Raw genomic sequence first — 14479 nt, 5'->3', positions numbered from 1 at the left:
GGAGATGTAGTCCAGTTTCCCTTCGGGACAAACAGAGGAGGCTGAGCAGGGCAGAACCCTTGTCATCCTTAGCAAAACATGAGGAAATAGTTTAAAGGAACAGAGGGGTCACTTTGAGAAACAAGACTGTCATTGAACAATAGTAATACAGTAAAGGCACCACCCACGCTTAATTTCAGTCTGAAGCAGTTGAAGATAGGCAAAACATTTAGGTAAAGAAAAAGTCTTGACAGTCTGCAAAGGGAGAATTGTTGCCATCTGCCTGAAAACAGGAGGACTGAGAGGGAATATTCTGATGCCCTTATTCCCCCAGCAGCTTTCTGTATCATATGATATGTCTCTTCTTATTTTGGAGGTTCCCAAAAATTTCAAATCAAACAAAGTAAACTGAAATAAAATCTTCTGTTGTTTGTTATCATCCTGCAGAATTCTCTACCAGCCAGTAAGGTCCCATATGCTCTTAATCGTAACAGTCTTCATAAATTCCTTGTGAAAGAGTCTTTGTCCCTTATTGTATATGTATTTTTTGCGCTTTCTATAGGATGGTGTGAAAGTACAATAATAGATGTTAGGGGTTGTACCAAGATGTTTGCTCTTGGCTTTTCACAGGTCTAGTGATTATTAATAGGTTTTATACAAAATTCCTCTCTGAAATAATATATTACAATATATTGTTCTCTCTTCCTCTGTCTCAAGGCAGGAACATAGTGTAAATGTTTAAGCAGACATAAAGTTTCTCTAGATTGTGCTACTTATCATGGATTTTAGTTTCAAGTAAAAAAATTTAGTCACAAGGGTTTGTGTTCCATTGTGAAGTACAAATGGAGTTTATAATTCAACCTTCAGTGTGTATTGCTGAATGGTATTAACCCACTCTTCGGCCTACAGTTGGCTGGATATCAAGAGTGTCCAGGTGGAAGTTCCTTCCTTCCTTCCTTCCTTCCTCCTTCCTTCCTTTTCCTTTCTTTAAAATTTTGTTTTGTATTTTTAAGCTTATTTTTTGCCTTTCAGTTGAGTGTTTGTGTTGTGTGTGTATTTGCGTGTGGTTTTTAAAGGATTTTGTTTTTAAAAAAAAGGAAAACAAACTCAAACAGTTACTTCTGTCTTGCTGTTAGTTATGAAGTATGGCTGTGGGCCCAAATAATGCTGGCTCCGGGTTGTCAGGGGGTCACTTAACGTTGGGTCTCCCATGCCGTGCTTCCCCTTGTTTGTGTACGCTTGCCGTCTAAGAGACTGGTCATTGGGATCCCAGGTCTTGTAGTGGGAATTGTAACCTAATGGGTGTGTGTGGATCTTCGCGATTTTGGATTTTTGCCCATTCTGTCTGGTTAGGCCACTGTCGATCGTGTAAGCTCTGTCTTCATCTAGGCGCACTGGATGGAGTGGCAGGCTCCCCTTGGCAGCCAGTTCCGCAAGGTGTCGGCGTTTGGTGTAGAAGTCATCGTTGACTTTGTCAGCTATTTGGATTTAAAAGGGGGAGGGAATAAAAAAATCAGTTGGACACAAGAAAGATGTTACAGAGTTTACAGCGGGTCATGCAGAGTTGCATCTGTGGACCAGATACAGTTAAAGGTACATCAGCAGGAGAAAACCATGTCACCTCCCACCCCTTATTTTCTCTCTGTAGTATATTTTTGGATGCAATTATGCTTGGCTTTTCATATATGAGGACAAAAACCTGTTGCCCTTTAACAAAAGCCTGTCCCTGCCCCAGATCGCTCAGGTTGTGCTGATATCTACATTATGGGGACAGGACCTATGAATCTTACTGCTGCTCATCTCACATAGCACAGGAAGTTTAGGAAGTGTTCAGAAGTACACAGACTTTATTGGAAATATTGGGGATCTATGGTGCTGAAAATATGTGGGGTTGCTGAGGGTTAGTATTTACCCTGTGATTTTACAGACAATGAAAATCCTAAATTCCAGGTTCTGACATCATTTTCTGGGGTCAGTACCACTAAGAAATACAGCAACAACCCTGCCAACAAGTACTGCATTGCAGTTTTCAAATTAGGTTTTTGCCCTCTGTGATTTCCTGGGCAAGTGTGTTCCAGTGCATGCTTTTGCTCAAGTTTGATTGTTGTTATTGCTGGCATTTATTTGGCCTTGCTTAAAACCATGCTCAGGAAGCTAAAGGAATTCTGCAGCAGTCCGGCAACTCATTTAAATTTTGAGACTGAGTATCAGGGGTTTAAGGGGGGCTTAACTGAATTTTATTTTTTAAGACCTTGCCTTTTGTGTAAAGAGGGTTTATTTACCCCATTCAAAAATCTAGATTTTGATTTAAGATAGTGCCAAATACATATATCAACTAACAATGTGGTGTGTTAATCATCAGTGCTGTGCTATGATTGTGTCAGCCTGGATTTGACTTTTGCGGTACCCTGGCTAGGTCCATCCATTTTCCTTGAAGCCATGTAGGGCTTCTCTGCAGAAGTCTTGTACATGTAGCTGTCTGGACAGCTCAGCTCATCTTGCCATCGTGATGAGGAGGTTTTTAATTCCCTGCACTGTTTTTGTTTATTTTCCTTCTTTTTCTCTCTCCCCAGCATTGCTAGGAGGCTTTTGTTGCACTCTGAATTTTCTCCTTCTCTCTAGTTCTGAACTGGGTCTTTATACAAGGCGGTGAAATTCCCATGAGCATCACATTAATCTTCAAGATCAAGCCTCAGTTCTGCATCCCCCTTGTCCTGGCCCCTCAACAGGGAGGAATATTACCAAAAGCAGTTGGAGTTTATCATCTCACAACATTTTTTGTATAATGACTGTGCAAATGGACTTGGCTCTTAAATCCTTAATTTTGTCATTAAAGAGGTGTTTCCCCTTTGATGAACTGAAATTGCTCATCTGTGCTGTAAAATTAGGCTTTGCATGTTTTACCCATCTCTTTTTTCATCGATGAGTGAATGCTTCTCTATAGCATAGAGGTGTTTTCTGTTTTAAACAAATCACAGAATGTAGATAATGGCCTATGCTAATTTCAGTACAGGATATGCAGTTGCAATTGCTGATAGACCCATAATGAGTTACCAAGAGAACCTGCTACGTTCTGCTTTGATTTTGGGGTGAGCTGCTTCATTTAGAGATCTGTAATCTGAACAACCAAGAAGTTCTACCTATTTCTCCCTGGAAGAGCTATTTCCTGTTCTAAATGTGGCTCCTTCTCTGGAGATATTCAAAACCTGCCTGGATGTGATCCTGTGCGACCTGCTCTGGGTGATCCTGCTCTAGCAGGGGGGGTTGGACTGGATGATCTCCAGAGGGCCCTTCCAACCCCTACCAGTCTGTGATTCTGTGTGATTGTCTTTTAGTTTGTTAATATTCACTGAATGCCACAAAACAGTATTATATAAAAGTTGAATAAAAACAGGAGGGAAATGCAGTCTGTATTGCTAATTTCTCATTAATCTGTTACCATTAATTGAGAAAAACAGTTGCAGAAAAGGCATTGTGAATTTCCACACAAGTATTTATCTGTATAAATTTTTACATCAAAAGCACTGCATGTCAGCCAGTTAGGGGAGCGAGTTTCTATATCTTATGACTTAGTCTATATATGAAAGTCTATAGACTTGTCTATATATGAAAAGTCACGCTAGCTTATGTAATTTAAATTCAGCATAGTTAATTATGTCCAGCTCCTAATATAGATACATTTGTCTGCCTATTTCATGTTTAAATTGGTTTAATTTGCATAGAAAAATTAAAAGCTAATCTCATATATAAGGATAGAGTAAAATTGTAAGTTTGTACTTTTCATTTGGTCTTAGTTCAGCTGCAGCAATTTGTCTTACATAACCAAGATCTTTGATGATCAGTTACAAGGTAAATAATGACTTCTGTTTAGTTAAGTAACAGTGGTGTTGCAGTTATGTAAACGATCAAAAATTGCAGATACTTGCATTGCCTGACTTTTCATGCCATTTTTCTCTTTTGTATGGCTAAGTGAAAAATGCCCCAGCAAGCTCAAGCTACTTCCTTAATTTATTTTTATTTTTTCTCACTCGCATTATTTCCCACTGCCAGCAATGGTCCTGAGTCTCTGAATTTTGTCAGACGTTAGGCATGTAACTCAGATCTCCAAACACATCAAGATTATGTCCTCACGGAAGAGCAAATTGTATTACTGTTGCATATAAACAACATCCCTGCTGTAAAAACTAAGCCAGGAGGAAATCAGCCTCACAAGGGCTGTGCCTATGACACATCTGTGACATTTTGCTCTTGCTTATCATAAAATCCCAGAATCCCAGACTGGTTTGGGTTGGAAAGGGACCTCAAAGCCCACCCAGTCCCACCCCTGCCATGGGCAGGGACACTCTCCACTAGCCCAGGTTGCCCAAAGCCCCGTCCAACCCGGCCTTGAACACTGCCAGGGAGCCAGGGGCAGCCACAGCTTCTCTGGGCACCCTGTGCCAGGGCCTCAGCACCCTCACAGGGAAGAATTCTTCTTCAGGCCATGTTATATGTAAGATTTTCATGTCTTGTCTTGTTTCTTATGGAAGATCGTACAGAAGGTGAAATGATTAATTCTGTAAATGTGGTTACATTAAAGTTGCTTTTATTAATTTGGTACATAGTCCCTTTGGAGGGATTTCTCAACCCTTGTCTGGAAACTGAGCTTGCAGAGAACAAACCAGCCTTTGACCTGTAAATCCTCATCAAAGTCAAGCAGAAAGCTGACAAACATATGATGAGTGGCTGATGGCATACGTTTTGTGGGGCAGTGACAGTGTGGGAGAGCTGCTCTTTGTGTTTGTCCTGATCAAATAATGGCTTGAAGGGTTTTGCCTGAGAATTACGTGTGCCTTGGAGTTAAATGCTAACAGTGAAAGCCAGCCTCTTTATCTAATGTTTTAACCTCTTCAAACACTCTTCTTTCAGCATGCACGTGCTGGCTTACACATAGGCACGTGTACCAGAACTGGGTGGGGGAAAAATACCTTTGTAGCAAATACATAGCAAGAAAAAGCATTGGTAAAACCAAATTGTTTAGCTGTTCCAAAGGGCTTTTGGCAAGTCTTGAAGCAGTCCTCATTCTTGCATACTGACTGGATTAAAGGTTTTATAATACCAGTGTGCTATGCCCCAGTGTGACTGACCTGATGCTAGTCAGGTGCAGAAACAGGGGTTTTTACTTCTGATTTTCAAAGTAGAAAAATTTAGAAGAGTAATATTGAGCATGGTTTTGTAACAAATATTTTATCAAGAAAAGCGTATTTATAGTATCCTGATGCCAACTACTTTGAAAATCAACTGTGAATCTCAGGAAGTTAATTTTTCTTATTAACCATCCCCTATAAATATTTTGTGGACTTTAAACATGCAAAGAGACATTTTGGAGTTACAGTATGGATTTATTGTGTGACCTTAGGTCACTCAACTTTCCTCTGTCTTGGTTTCACCAGCTGTAAAATGAGCTGTTAAAACATTGGAGGAGGTAGTTAGGTGTTATGAAGATTAATTGCTATTTGTAGAGTATACTGAGTTTTCAGATGAAAGATGCTATAAGAAGTGCCTTTTGCATTGCCTTCTGTAAATACATCAGTAAAATAGGATTTAAAGATATCACTGTCATGTTTGCAAAAGGAGTAAAGAATTAGAGTTACCAAATTGCCAAATGAACAATAGTTAAACAAGGGCCTTAATTCTGAGTGTTATTCTTTGTGTTCCCTCCCTCCAGTCTTGGCAGCTAGTTATACAAATGTTCTCAGTTTCAATATTTTTGCAAGGTTTTTACTCCTTTAAGGTAATGCACCCAAAAATGTAGTTACTGTTGTAGCTGTTCATCTGGAAAAAATGTTGAAATGTTAATTTTTTCCAACCTAAAGCGTGTGCCTGGGAGAGGGGAGAACTTGGGCTTTTGTTCCTGCTGTGCATGAAATTAATAACTGAAAAAATACAGAAACAGTGTAAGGATCAAAAGCAGCAGTCCTCCCTCCCAGCTGAGTGCCTTAACTATTGAGCTAAAGAGATGCTTTTTCTTCCTTTGTCTTTCTAATAAATAATAAATCTTGAATTTTCTTCTGCTCCGCAGCACAAGTTCATCAGGATGTGAATGTGGGTGGGGACCATCCTAGCAGAAGCTGGGATGCACCTTGCTGGGTAGAGAACACAGGTTTAGATCCCACTCAGTTGGAGCAGTTGTACAGCCATGAGCCTGTCATCTAAAAGGTGGATCGCTCCGCTCCCGACTCTTATCTGGATCCAATGATTCCTTAAAGAAAGTGACCACAACTGTCTGTTTTATTTTGCTCTTGAGTTTGCCAGTATCAGTGTCAAATGTCTCAGATTTGGACCCTTGCCTTATTCCTTAAATTTTTATTTTGACAGGAGATGGCTACCAAGCTGCTTGGGATAGCAAGGTCATGGGAATACCGAGTAAAATTTCTGTGAGTTTAGGCTCATTTAGATGAGGTGGCCAGAAAGGAATGGGCTTTTGATGGGGTTTTTTGGATGTTTTGATTCAAGCTCTACCATTCTGCCTAAATCTGTCACTAACAGAGACAAGCGTTGTTCTTTCACTGATTGATGGTTGGCCATGACCAAATTTGGTACTTGCACATATTTCTTCATAATCCACAGTTGTATAACAAAAGCATGTAAACCAGTGAGTCACTTACAGGCTAAATACCTTGGATGGAAATGTGTTTTCTTGAAAACCAGTGACAAAAATCCTTGTGGCTGTAATAGGGCCAGGATTTCTCAGTGCACTTACTTGAGTGTATGTTATCTGTGCTGAGGGGTGGCCCTAAAGCTGTGTAATATTGTTCTGCTCCCTAAGTTAAGCAGTCTTCAAGGTGGCTGTGTAACCACTTTTGGCATATAGAGTCGTGTGGACATGCATTAGCATTGTGTAATGCTTTCTTTTTTCTTGTAAAATACTGCAGTTACAAACATTTCTGTGTAGAAGGTACAGCTAAATAAGGAGGTCTTTAGTAATTCTGAAGCACTATGTTTTTACTCTTTTCTTCATTGACAATCCTATTATCTTTGTGGGTCCATAAAATGGCTCTGAATTCTTGGACCACTTCTTACAGCTACAGAAGTGCAGAATCCTTAAAGATAATTATGTCCTACAGCTTTTGTGAAAGTAGGCACCTAGGAGTGGGAAGAAACCTCTAAAGTCAGAGTGGAGAATCCACAAAGCAGCAAGCCCTTATAAGAGCTCTAAAGACATACTAAAAAAAAAAAAAAAAAGCAGCTCCAGTGAGAGCTTGCAGTCACAGTCAGAAGACACAAAAATATATAGGGAACCCTGTTTCTCAGTAGGTGTTTCACAGAATTGTTTGTTATCTGAACATATTTTAAGAACTACTTTGTGAAACATAGAACTTCAGCCACAAAGAGACTATTTCAAATTTAGGGCTAGAGATACAGAAAGCAAGTGAATGGAAAGTGCTGGGTGACAGGAGAGCAATGAAATGACTACAATGACACACCAGATAACAGCTAAAATACACTAACTGCCTATTTGTAGATGTTTTCTGTGCAACAGTAAAGCTATCCCTATGTAATATTTAACAGCTGGTAACAAGGCTTTGCTTCTACAGCCATGACTTTGCTGAGATGTTAGTGTAGTTACCTGAAGCTATGGGAACCTTACATTTCACTCTCTAAGTAATGAAAGTAAAAACTCAAAAGAAAGACAAAAGTGTAATGAATCCTGGCTCAAAGACAACAGGAGAATTTTGCCCAGGGAAATACTAGGATGCTGCCTTTGGTGGTCCTGTTGTTGATCGTATCTGAATGTGTGATTGCTTATTCATTTGCTTTTCTGAGCTGGCATCTAAGACAGTATGGTCCAAGGCTTCCAAGCTATAAGCCAACTCTTTGTGAGAGTTTTTGCAGGAGTTCATCTGAAAATCAGAGAAGTATCATTTCTACACTAGCACAAGTTTTTTTGTGGGTGAGGGGAAAAAAATAACATGGACTGAGTTCAATTAGCTGTCCCCAAGTATGAATTGAATCCAATACATTCACTGACAAGTGTGTTACATCCAGTAAAACAAATAACTAATGACCCAGTTTTTGAATGAAGGGGTTCACCAGGCATCACAGAGCATGGAAGAATTTGCTTTGTGTAACATGAAGTCTACTTCTAGCTGTAAGAATACAGCTAGATGCTGCGGGTAGAAACGATTCTGTTCCTATAATGCCAGCAGTGGGTAGAATGATATGATAGATCTGTATGTGGCCAAGAGAAAGGAACATAGCTACTGCATGGCTGGTCACTAGCTGTTCTCATCTCATGGGCACTGGAGTGGCTGTGTATAAGGTAGGGCAATTTTAAACCATCCTAAATTCTAAGAAAGGGTGAAGGCCATTTAAAATCATTTTTGCATCCCTCCTTCTCCACTCTTGTATTGAGCTCTGAGAATGCAGAATTCAGTCTGTGGGCTGCAATGCATTGATTTCTGTCCTAAATATTTGCCTCCTTCCCCCAAAAGTTCTAACACCAGTTTACTTTTATTTAAGGCATTTTGAAAAGGATAATATTTTATGTCTGTGGATTCTTTCTCATGATTTTTATTCCCTATTACTGATAGAGGTAAAGAAAAATACATAATGCATAGAACCACCCATAAATTACTTACATAATTTTGGTAGAACCTACTTTTTGTGGTTCTGTGTTATTTCTCTCCTGGCCCCCTTTGCCACTTTATCTATTTACTTATTTCTTATAGTGATCTGGAGAGAGACCGAGCATGAAACGACATATCATATCAACCTTTTCTTCTACAAACATTGTTTGAAAGGAGCCTGTCCACCTCCAGACACCAGACTGCATTTTGTTTTCCCAGTGAAATAAAATTCTACTTTCATGATATGAGACATGATGAAACATAAATATGTAGGCCCAAACATTTCTTCTCTTATATTGATTACTTTCATGACAGTTTCTGAAAGGCTGAAGAGGCCAGAATATTTCTGGGTTTTGAAATGCATTAGGAATGGTTTAGAATAGGAATGTAATTAGACTTGGTAAGTAGAGCCTCCAGTCTCAGCAATGTTCTCTTTATCCACTACAGGCAGCGAAGGCTGCTGCTTGGCTGGGAACGCTGAGACAGAATTTGATTAACTCCTCAGGCACCAGACGTCATGTGTGGTACCTCATGTGCCAGGTTACAATCCCTGGAACCCAAGAGCAGCCACATGTCTGTGAGTAGAAGCACCCCTCTTCTGACAACATGCCAGAAAAGCACAGCACTGCAAAGTCTATTTTTTCTTTTTCTTTTTACAAACATTTATTTACTGTGTAAGTTCAGGCAGGTTTCTCTTTGGACATGTAAACCAGCTTTTCCTGTTGGGCTTTGTATACTTGCCTGCATTGATTTACATAGTATTAAATTTATGATTCAATTTTGCAAAGTGCTGCAGTGATATCATGATTTGGTTTTGGTCAAAATACTTCAGACACACACACACTGTACCTAACGTAGAGACCAATGGCATGCAGAATACTTTTATCTAACCAGTGTAGGAAAACCAGAGCTCTTCTGATTTACTGTCAATAGTAAATAGATTCTGTCAACCTGGAAACAAATGGTGGCTACACCATGTTAAATTAAGATTAAAATTGTTAATGTTTTCAGGAGACCTGAAATCTGTTGCGTGCAGATCAACAAAGATCACACTACTTTGTTATATCCTTAAGTGATTTAGCATTCTAAATCAAGACGTTAAATTGCTGGTTTAGTATTGTGCAATGAATGATAAACTTGAGAAGGAAATAAGATTGCCAGTTCTATTCTTGAACCAATGGATGAAATTGTAAAAAAAGTGTAAAAGAATTATGTATTCGAATCTCTGACATTTCTTTGAAAGTGCAGCCAGTGGCTGACCTGTAACTGCAAATCTGTTTTTTCATTATTTTTTTCCCCTAAAGGCCTCTAAGCTCACGTCCTTTCATGGCATCTACAATGGCAAATAAATATGAAAAGTTCTACTGTGAAATACTTATTTCATTTTATGTCATTTAGGCATATTTATCAGTTTGAGTTTTAACTGGAAACCTTATATATTGCAAGAAAACTTGCCTTTTGAGATAGAAACTATCTAAGGAGTCATGCTGTCATGCTTAACTTCTGAATAAGTTAAGCATGACTGCAGCATAAACTGATTATAGGATATGAGGGTTTGGGTTGTTCTCTAAAAATGCTGTCTGAAGCCAAAGAGGTTAACACTTAGGAGATTTGCTTAAAAACCTTCTTCCACTTCCTCCTTCAGTAATCTAGCTTGCTTTTTCACTGGGCAGTTTTTAATGCTTCTCAAGCAAATCAGTTAGAACAAATCTGATCGTGTCAAAAGTTTGCAGCAATGCTTTTGCACATCCATAATAACATGAATTTGTTTGTAACCTTTTTGGTCGGTGGGAACCTTCAGTTTGTTTAAGGGCAGGGCTTCCTAACTGTTCCAGGAGCAGTGCTTCATTGTGCGTTTGCAGAAAAGCTGTGCAGTCATGTGCAATAACAGGCCCTACTACTGCAGTCAGACAGTTCAGGCAGTCCGCACACAGCAACGTGCCTTGCTCCTGGGAGTGGACTGCAAACCAAGGGGGCTGTCCTGGCGGGTTGCACACCGAGTAGTATGTGGGTCGTGTCGGAAAAAAGTTCACAGTGTTCTGCAATGTGATTCAGCATCTAAAAACGCGTGTTTGTTTTTCCTCAGGGTGTCAATTTATCTTACTTAATGTTGACTGAAAAAGCTGCTATATTCCTGACCACGTTTATTTGTAATAACTGTTCTTAGCATGAGCCTAATTTCATTTTTTCACACATCGCTGTTGGCATTCTTCTGTGCGCTGAATTTCATTTTTGGTTTTAATAGTTTTTAATAGATGGTTTTGTTTCTTTTAGTATACTGCAGGTTATAACTCTTAAACATATGTCTGAATCAGCTACAAATCAGCTACAAATACTGCTAGTTGTGATGATGTAGAAAGCTGCATGAGGACACAGAAGACCCAGTTCAGGTCTCTGAATACATAAATAAGACGTGGTTTAGTGCTGAAATAAACTTGTATTTTTCTGCCTTTCAACTGGCGTCATACTAGATTTACACCATTATTTCTGAATACAGGGTGAGACCTAAAGGCTTTTTGAATTGTATTGGTTAAATGAAAAAAAGTCTTAGTGATGTAATAACTATTTTTTGCAGGAGTTATTTTTATTTGATCTGTTTCTTAACTGCTATAATTTTAAAGAATTTTTAGCAATCATTCAAGATTGAAGTAAATTTATTTTTCCAAAATTAGCTGTGGTGTAAGTTGTTTCAGTTAGAAAGTTATCTTTTTCTATTCTTTTTGCCAGAAGGAATCCTGTTTGAGAGACAGTTATTAAGCAAGAGGAAAAAAAAAAACCAACCCCAGAAAAAGGAAGTAATTCCATAGCTGTACTTGCACACATTCAGTCCTGGTTTTTTCTTTGTTCCTTCTCTTCCTTTCTCCCTCCTATTAGACTGCATGGCATTTGTATTATTAAAGTCTTGTGCATAATTGTCAGAGGTTTCCAAACTAGAGATGTGTGTCAAACTGAAAAGAAATAGTGTTCCCTGGCAATTGGCAAACTTGCACTGTCAGAAAAAAATTCCGTTTCATAATGTTTTCATGCAGATTGGGCAAACTCAAAGGCAAAGCAGAACTAAGGCCTGCTCCGAACAGAACCCTCTGCGTAGCCTTCACACAAAGCAAAAGCATTCATGACTGACAGACAGTCAAGGAAGAATCAGTAATGAAGCTCATTTCAATGAATATTTAATAGTGCACGCACACACACACCACTTCTGCCATATCTGAGTGTTCAGCTCCCACCTCTACCTTTTTTCCCAGGAATTGCAATCATAACTATCACTTGTGAAAATGAGAACTAACAGTGCTGAGCTGCAGATCTTCCTCCCCCACTGTGGCAGGGCCCTTGCACGGGAAGGTGAACTTTTCACAGGAGCACCTTCCATAGACTAGAAAGCTTGCGAACTTTTCCGCTATAAAAGTTGCCTCTTGTACTTAATATTATCATTAGGATGGGACAGACTGATATTTTCATGGTGGTTTTTTTCATGCTGTAGTATCATAGCTACTACATATCAGATTTATATTTTTTTCAGCTTCTTTTTTCCTCTTATCCTTCTTCAAATAAGCTGTCAGGGGAAGGACTTTTGGAAAAATTAATAGTGTGCATTACAAATCATGTTGTTGCTCTTCTTCCCTCCATGCCTCAAGCCCTTTGTTATTATAGTATGAATGTGTAGGAGTAAAGCAATGATCTCTGTGGCTTTTATTGGTGTAATTTCTCCCTTAAACACATTTACTGTCTTTAGAACATCCTTTGCAGAACCAAAATAGCAGACAAATAACTGCTGCTATTTATATTATATTAATAAGGGATTCGTTAATAAGGGATTCGTTCCTATCAGTTGTCTTACTAGTCTCCATTGGTATTCACGGGTAATTCTGAAAAACATCACACTACTGCTGTTGACATATATCCGTGTACAAAGCTGAGCTTTTGAGGTTTTGAATTTGGTTAGAACAAAAAAAAAGGATATTATTTGTTTACTTAAGTAAACTTGACTTGCAACAAAGCAGTCTTCATAACTGCTTAAAATTACCAAGCCAAACCTGAATGCATGTTCATGTCACAGACACTGTAAATGCAACAGACTTGAATGAAATAGTTTAAAGCTCTGTTGTCCGGATGGAGGCATATTCTGATGTACTTGAAGAAATGATACTTTCATACAAAAATACCTCCAATGTGAATCAGTAGAACTATGGAAAATAAAGTATGAGTATAAAGATTGAAGTCTGTTTGTCACTGAGTTTGCTTCCCAAATCTAGGATTCCTAAATTTATTACTGAATAAGCATATTGATTGTAGTGGGATTTCAAAATTGTACTCTCTGGCTTCATTCCATTATTCTTGTATTCTTTGGTCAGTTCTTGGGAAAATGTAAATCAAAGCCCTTCCTTAAAAAACTATTCTTCATTTTTACCTTTTGAGTTTTAAAAAGAAAAATTCCTGGATCAGTCATTATAACCCGATTTATATTTGAATATTGTCAGCATGAAAGGCTACTCAAAAAATAAAAATGGTCCGTGAAAGCCTCTAGTTAGAGAAACTTCTAATTTAATTCAAGAAAATTCTCTTCAAGACTTTTTCCACAGAATTCATCCAAAGTTGACACTTTGAAAATCTTACAGAACTTCACTTCCCTGTGCTGAGTTTAGAACACTTTCTATGCACTGCAGGTGTTTCAAAATGGTGATGAACTCAAGACAGATTCTCAAAATCTCTGTTGGCTATTTGAAAAAACTTCTAGGGGGGGCTTTGGATCACCAGTAAAGTTCTAAGCTTTGATCATTTGGCATCTCTGAGAACCACTTGCAGGATATCACGTTGAGCATCTGTATGAAACTTATTGCAAAAATATTGCCGGAAATGACCTGCATGGCTAATAATAAAAAATGAGTGGAGTATGTTCAGAACAACCAGTGCAACTGACATGTAGGCTCCATGGTTGGAACTGTAAAAGTCACACTTTTTTAGATTAAATCTAGACTTTAGCTGGGATCCCACAGTGTTGCTATTTATCTGCAAGTATTCACAGTTGTTTTCATATCTTTATGCTCAACCTCTACTCTTAAATAATGAATAAAAAGTTTGCGTTGCAGAATAAGAAATATGTTTATATGTAGATATATGTTTACAGTACAAAATAAAACAGTTACGGAGAAGGATGCTTAAGAAGGTTGCAAGTGAAAATGCTTAACATTGTTAGACTTTGCATGAGCTGAGCTTTGTTTTTTATTGGTTCGCTTTTATTTAGTAGTATTGCCTAAGCATAAATTTTCACTCACTCACATCTTCACATCACTTAATGTTTAAAAAGTCTCATGTATAATTCATTAATGTTTCATAGAAATGGGTTTGAATAACCCATGTTTGATTTAGATTTACTAGTTTTCTTCCTGTGGCCATCACTCATCTCAATAGATGGAAATGAAGCTGGTTACTGTAAGCTTGTTGCCGCTGAAGACTGCAGTCTTCAAAGACAAAAGATAAGCAAAAGACAGTAAAAAAATCTGAAAGACTAGCATTCTCTAGTGGTCAACTGGACGCATGTTTCTGTTATTTTAGATCTGCCCATTGTGTGTTATAAAAAGGAGAAAATTACTTTTTGCTTCATTTTGATTCATTATCCCATAATAAGGATTTTTAAATGCAACTTGTTTCCAGAGAACCATCCTAATTGTTAGTGGAAGGGTTTGAGTTCTCTGTGATGTATAACTGTTGGATTGTGGAGTGGCATTTATAATCTGAGCTTTTATGACTTTACTGGTGATGGTTTCATTTTCACTGTTTTAAAATACATGCTGGTAACAAGAAAAAAAGGCCATTTCTGCATTGTAGGGCATCCACTGTAGGGAACATGGGTGGAAAGAGTATTGATTTCAAGAACAGGAATTAAGGACGCA

At 38.4% G+C, this 14479-nt stretch overlaps 1 protein-coding gene across 2 annotated transcripts in view; it reads right to left on the bottom strand.

Moving 5' to 3' along the window:
* Positions 1-961: 961 nt before the first annotated feature.
* SHISA9 (shisa family member 9) overlaps positions 962-14479 on the bottom strand; it is a 182778-nt gene continuing 169260 nt past the window's right edge. For both annotated transcript variants that reach the window (XM_075767805.1, XM_075767804.1), the window contains one exon: positions 962-1457. In XM_075767805.1, coding sequence (XP_075623920.1) covers positions 1087-1457 — 371 coding nt within the window. In that variant the 3' untranslated portion in view covers positions 962-1086. The remainder of the gene's footprint in view (positions 1458-14479) is intronic.

This window comes from Balearica regulorum, chromosome 15, assembly GCF_011004875.1.
Source record: "Balearica regulorum gibbericeps isolate bBalReg1 chromosome 15, bBalReg1.pri, whole genome shotgun sequence".
NCBI classification, from domain to species: Eukaryota; Metazoa; Chordata; class Aves; order Gruiformes; family Gruidae; genus Balearica; species Balearica regulorum.
This window is presented reverse-complemented; position numbering and strand designations above follow the sequence as displayed.